Consider the following 6,336-nt stretch of genomic DNA (forward strand, 5'->3'; position numbering starts at 1 on the left):
TGCCCTTTTCAAAACTCGAAAATCCTGTCCTGCCATTTTAAAATTTAATCCCAGCCACCTCCTCTCCCTGAAAAAGGTACCTCCGTAGAGACGTAATAGGTGCACATTCAACAGATTTAATATAAACACTCCATAAATATTTGGAGAAAACACCTAGCATTGTTATCTTTAACAGAGGAAGGTCATCGGTGTTACTTTTCCTATTGTCATTTTTTAATGAAACTGTTGGTGAATTTCAACGAAACGGTTAAGGAATTTATTAAAGTGGTGCTAAGATGTAAATGCATTTCCAGTTTTTGGTGGAGTTCGTGTTGTTTATTCTTTAGTTTTCTATGTAGTGTCATGTGCGCTGTACTATTGTCTTTTTGTGTTTTTAAATTTTAGCCATGGCGTTGTCAGTTTGTTTTAGATTTATGAGTTTGACTGCATTTTCATGACCATCTCTCTCAATTTTCTGCATTACTATCTATATCTTATGTTTCTTATGGTAAAAATGTTATTGATTATTCGTCCCATACGGAATTGCCTCCAAAAGGATCAATACAGACTGAGTTTTTAAATAATATTCAATGTAAACACAGGTAATAACTTTTGTGCTTTGACACTTTCCCTGCTTCTAAAGTGTAATTTGTCAACCTCAGCGTCGTGAATATACCTTTTCGTAACTTGTCAAATAAACAACAGCTCTAAATATTTTATTGACACACACTCCTTTTTTAGAAGTAGTCTTTAGTATTGACGTAGCTGCATACGACGAATTCATTAACTTGCATTTAATTATTTGTCGAATGAATGCATACACCCAAACATGTCTAGTTCTTCCCACAAGTAGGATTAAAATGAATAATATAATCTCTAGTGAAATCAAAACCTCTTCTATTGTTTTCAATTTAGACAAAACATATCAACAACAATAAAATTTGGCAAGGTTTGGTGTCTTCAGTGCTTCGCATTTTTCTGTCGTAACGATTAATCCCTGATCGTGTTTGCAAAGGTTCCGGATACATACCTGCTGTTTCACTTTTTCATTACTGAAAAACTATTCAAAAGAATATCTTTATTATGCTTAATTGTCAAATAGATCGATATTTATACACTTCATTGTATATATAGACAACTGTCATTTTGTAGGTCACTTATTGGTGGAACTGTTGTACACACTTTTGTTTACATGTTCTTATGAAACAGGAATTCAACAATAATAGATACGGGATATGGAATATAACACTATCCAGAGACTTGACTTTGGAATCCTCTTTATGCTATTCTATCACAAAGTTTTAGCCTATGCATAACTCATCAATATATCAATTGATTTATGGACAGTCATTAATTTTAAATTCTCCCTCATGAGTTCGTCCGAATTTAAAACATGTCTATACTAAATACATGGCTAAATAAGAGACAAGTCATAATTTAGGTTGATTTGATCGCAGTAACTTTCTTATTTTCTCAGCGAAACAACATTTAATATCTTGTAAACATTTTACAAATTACAAAAATATACCACAATTCCATCTATATACATTCCCAATGTCCTCTAAATACATATCAATACAAACATAACTGTAATATATTATGCAGAGCTTAACGTTAACTTCGTCTATCAAAGTTACTCGAGCACATCGATAATAATCAAACGTAATCAGGACTTATATATGCCTATAAAACCCCACCCGTACTGCCGCCCTCGAAATATTCGTGCAGAAAACAACAGTAACATCAGACCACTTCTGATTTACATACTAGCCAAACTTGTACCACAAGTCTAAAGATAGAAATAGAATAGGGAAATTCCAAATATAACGGAATAGAAATAAATTTAAATTCTCCCTCATGAATTCGTCCGAATTTAAAACATTTCTATACTAAATACATGGCTAAATAAGAGACAAGTCATAATTTAGGTTTGTTTGCTCGCAGTAACTTCGATAAAACAAAGGAATAAATAATTTGAGAACTATATGCCAAGATTCAAGGAAACAGTCATTTGAGATTTTAAATTGTCTTTAATATACCCATCTTTGGCTTTATCAGAAGCCCATCTACCGTGGACTTTAAGTAACCTATCAGAGACTCCTCTATTAGCCCCCGTAGAAGCGCCACCACTTCTCAAACTATGAAGCCCAAACTTAAGCTTATCTAAACCAATATCTGATAAACTCTCTAACAAAATTTCTCTCGCTCTGGTATAGGACAATGGACTATTTACATTACATAATTTATAAACATCTTTCGATTTCATAAAAGACAGTGCTCTGAAAATATAGCTATCAGAATTTTTACTCAATTCAGCTAAATTGATATACTTATTTAACCAAAAAACTGGACATAAATCTGTACCTGTTGCAGCTATAACAACAGAATTGCCCCTTCTGAATAAATCAGTTTTGCTTTTATCAATGCGAATTTTAACATGACTGACTTGAAACTCAATATTATTCATCTTAATGTTAGCCAATTCACTATACCTCAAAAATCCAGAAAATCCTAACAGAAATAATACTACTACACGCAATTTTTTGAGATTATTATGATCTCCGAACTTTAAAACAATTTTCCTTAATATATCTGGCGTAATAGGTTCTTTTTTGTTTATATGTTTACTTAGCAATCTCCTTCCTCCTTCATAAATAAGACCAAGGAATTTGTCTGAACAAGGATTATGTTTGAAATTAAAGTCATGAAACCATTTTATTGAATAAAAACTTGCATCTAAAATCGCAACACTGGATCCCTGTTGAATGAGTCCACCTATATATATAGAAATCGTAGAAGTTGTCGCTGGTAAACACTCAAGTAAACATGAAACACACCATTTTTCAAACTTTTTAAAATAGCACTTGTATTTCTTAATTGTAGAATTTGATCTAGACGATTCGACGAAAGAGGGTAAATCTCGTATGATACTGGCAAATCTTGAATCATTGGCATAACACTCAAATTGTTTCCATTGATCTGTAAAATAAATATCATAATGAATACCAAGTAATAACTATAAACAAAGTAAATATAATTAACATTACTACTATAAATGAATGCGGCATTTACCTCGCAAACAACCCAGTGCGGCATTTCCCTCGCAAACAAATGAATGCGGCATTTCCCTCGCAAACAAATGAATGCGGTATTTTCCTCGCACACTTACTGTGGCATTCAACCTCACAGTATTTAAAAAAAGTCATATACTTATATCTATACAGTGGCATTAACCCTCACTGTATTCATAAACAATTAATCAACAATGTTAACAATGACATATCTAATTGTTGCAGTTAAAACATCACAATGTTAAATTTAACATTCTTTCGAATATAGTCTCATATCTGATAACTGCGGCAAATAACCATCGCAGAAAACTTAATCAACTACATTCTGTATACAACATTCAATGTATAAATCTCAATACTTCGAGAAATCCAACAACAAAACATATACATTACTGTTGAAAGGTCTCTGTGCAAATATACTCTTTTCTTGTGAACCTTTTGTAAAAAAGTTCATAGGTTTTACATACTCTCTAAAGTCTATAACAAAAGATTTAAATCTGTCTGAAAACCTATTCACTAAGATATGCCAAAATAATGCTGATGGCCATTTAGGTACAACTAAAGTGCCTTTAGCTTTACATAATCGCATGTGATTTAAACACTTGCTAACTAAACAAACTGGTGGAACTAACCAGTTATTATGAGCAGACCAATCATATGCGAAAACAAATTTTCCTGTTAAATCAGATTTAAAAGAAGAAATATTCTTTTCTACAGTTTTCAATTCTCTCCATGTAGAACTTTTGCTTCTTTCATGACCATCAAACATAAAATGTACAATTTTGTTATCATTCATTATAAACCCTGCTCCGGCATACTGACTAGCGTCAGTGAAAATTACACGCTGTGGTATTCTATTTATAGGTACAATGCGTTGGAAAGATAATGACTCGCATTCAAAATACCAAAATTTTAGTTCCTTCAAAATGTTGTCATTTATAGGGATGACATCGTCCCATGCAGATCTACAACAGACTAGCATATGCATATGCTTCGTCATCATTTGACAAACGTTAACAAGAGCAGGAATCATAGAAATGATTTTTCCACATATTTTAGCAATACATCTATAAGTCAAAATAGTTTTGCCATCTACTACGCTCGATGTTACCAGCTTTAAAGCAAATATTTTTTTAAGCGATATTTCTAAAGTACAATCTTTAAAGTTCCAAACAAAACCTAACCAATCAATATTTTGTACTGGTTCCCATACACTCTTTTCTGTATTAGCAATAAAACCGGAAAGCAGTAAATCATTTTTTACTGTTTTCGATAATTCAAAACATGTATCAAAATTTTCTGCTGTACCCATACCATCATCTAAATAAACCACCATGGGAATTCCTAAAGATCTCCAGTATTTAACTTACACACGTACTGTCTTGGTAAATATATGACCAGCTGGTGAAAGTCCAAAAGGCAAAACCGAAAAAGTAAAATAACGCACTGTATCACCATATTGCCAAGAAAATCCTAAATATTTTTGATGATCAGGGTGAATTTCTATATGGTGATAACCAGACTTTAAATCAAATTTAAATCCAAAACCGCTAAAATTTACAAATGTCATAGCTTCTTTAACCCCTTCAAATTTAACTTTTTGTTTCTCGACAAATTTATTAACATGTCTCAAATCTAAGACTAATCTTTCTTTACCCGTACTATTTACCGACACAGTAAGTGGATTAACGACAAATGGTCGATTTACTTCTTTTATACATTCTTTAGTTAAAAGCTCTTCAATAGAATGTTCTACAAATTCTGAGTGTTTTAACGCGGATCTATTATTACTTAGAAAAATAGTCGGTGGTACACTCAGAAAAGGAATTCTATAACCAAAATTAATAACATTCATTATAAAATCATTAGCGTTAAGTACATTTTTCCAAAACAATGCATGTTTTCTTAAATTTCCTTTCACATTTATAAGATTTTGACCAGATTTTTTCTCATACTTGTTAACAAATTGAAAACAATACTCAACTTCATCTATGTCTGTATCTGTTTTGTTACTGGGTCTTTCCTGTGTTCTGTTCCTGGAACTTTGTTGCACCAACTGTCGCTGTAGGAATCCTTTTTTCGGGGCAGTTCCTTGCAAAGTGCCCGGGCTGGTTACAATAGAAACACTTGTAACTTTCTGACATGCCTGCTTTGGAGAACTCGGTATCACTGACTTGGCCAAGGCCACGAAAAAAACTCCTAGAATTGAATTCTCCTTTTCTGGAACCACTATTGGAAGATTCTGGTTTACTGTACGGCTTGGAACTTCTTTTACGAGAAGCCCTGGAAATAGCAGCACGCAAATCACTAGCATCTTCTTTATTGTCGGCAAACGGACTATCCAAGTATTCTTTAACCGTGTCCCATCCATGCTTGTCGGCTATCTTTAGAATTTTGTTACGCTTACGGATGATTTCCTTTTCCTGGGAAATGATTTCACTAACTTTGGAAGCGTTTCCAAGCTTTATTCAACTTTCAACGGCAGCAAGCCTCTCCAGACGCTCGGTATTAAACGAATATTGCACTTTAATTCCCTCACTATGGAATACAAATTCTGGTTGATCGACACCGGTTGCTTTAACACTTTTTCCTAAACGAGCTTCGAAATAATTAATCAAGGAATGTTTTTGCTTCTCTAAAGCATTGTTTAAAGCTGAAGTGAAAAGCGAAATAGCCCCGTCCGTACTTAACTCTGTTTCGTTACTATTTTCAGCATGTTGAGTAGTAGCACGGCGTTCATCATGGTCGGAGCCTTCCTCGGACATATTATGCAGAGCTTAACGTTAACTTCGTCTATCAAAGTTACTCGAGCACATCGATAATAATCAAACGTAATCAGGACTTATATATGCCTATAAAACCCCACCCGTACTACCGCCCTCGAAATATTCGTGCAGAAAACAACAGTAACATCAGACCACTTCTGATTTACATACTAGCCAAACTTGTACCACAAGTCTAAAGATAGAAATAGAATAGGGAAATTCCAAATATAACGGAATAGAAATAAATGACTTTTCTGCAGTTTTGGTAATTTTTGTTTTTTCAAAAAGTGTTTTTTATTCCCCATAATAAACAATACATAATATGTCATTCTAAATAGGTGCCACATGTGAAGCCGGATCTGCTTATCATTCAGGAGCACCTGAGATCACCCCTAGCGATTTGTGTTTTTATTTTTTCTATGTTGTATCATGTGTACTATTGTTTGTCTGTTTGTCTTTTTCAATCTTTTTTTACCATGGCGTTGTCAGTTTGTTTCCGATATGTGAGTTTGACTGTCAAT

The 6,336-nt window shown here is 33.4% G+C and overlaps 1 protein-coding gene across 1 annotated transcript; it reads right to left on the minus strand.

The window, feature by feature from the left end:
• Nucleotides 1–4,416: 4,416 nt before the first annotated feature.
• Nucleotides 4,417–5,421, minus strand: LOC134722986 (uncharacterized). The gene has a single exon (XM_063586617.1). The coding sequence runs from the start codon at nucleotides 5,419–5,421 to the stop codon at nucleotides 4,417–4,419; it is 1,005 nt and encodes a 334-aa protein (XP_063442687.1).
• Between the last annotated feature and the right edge of the window lie 915 nt (nucleotides 5,422–6,336).

Source organism: Mytilus trossulus, chromosome 6 (genome assembly GCF_036588685.1).
Source record: "Mytilus trossulus isolate FHL-02 chromosome 6, PNRI_Mtr1.1.1.hap1, whole genome shotgun sequence".
Taxonomy (NCBI): domain Eukaryota; kingdom Metazoa; phylum Mollusca; class Bivalvia; order Mytilida; family Mytilidae; genus Mytilus; species Mytilus trossulus.

What these genes read in the sequence shown, in the direction of transcription:
- LOC134722986 (XM_063586617.1), bottom strand. Translation starts at nt 5,421, where the DNA reads ATGGATGGGACACGGTTAAAGAATACTTGGATAGTCCGTTTGCCGACA.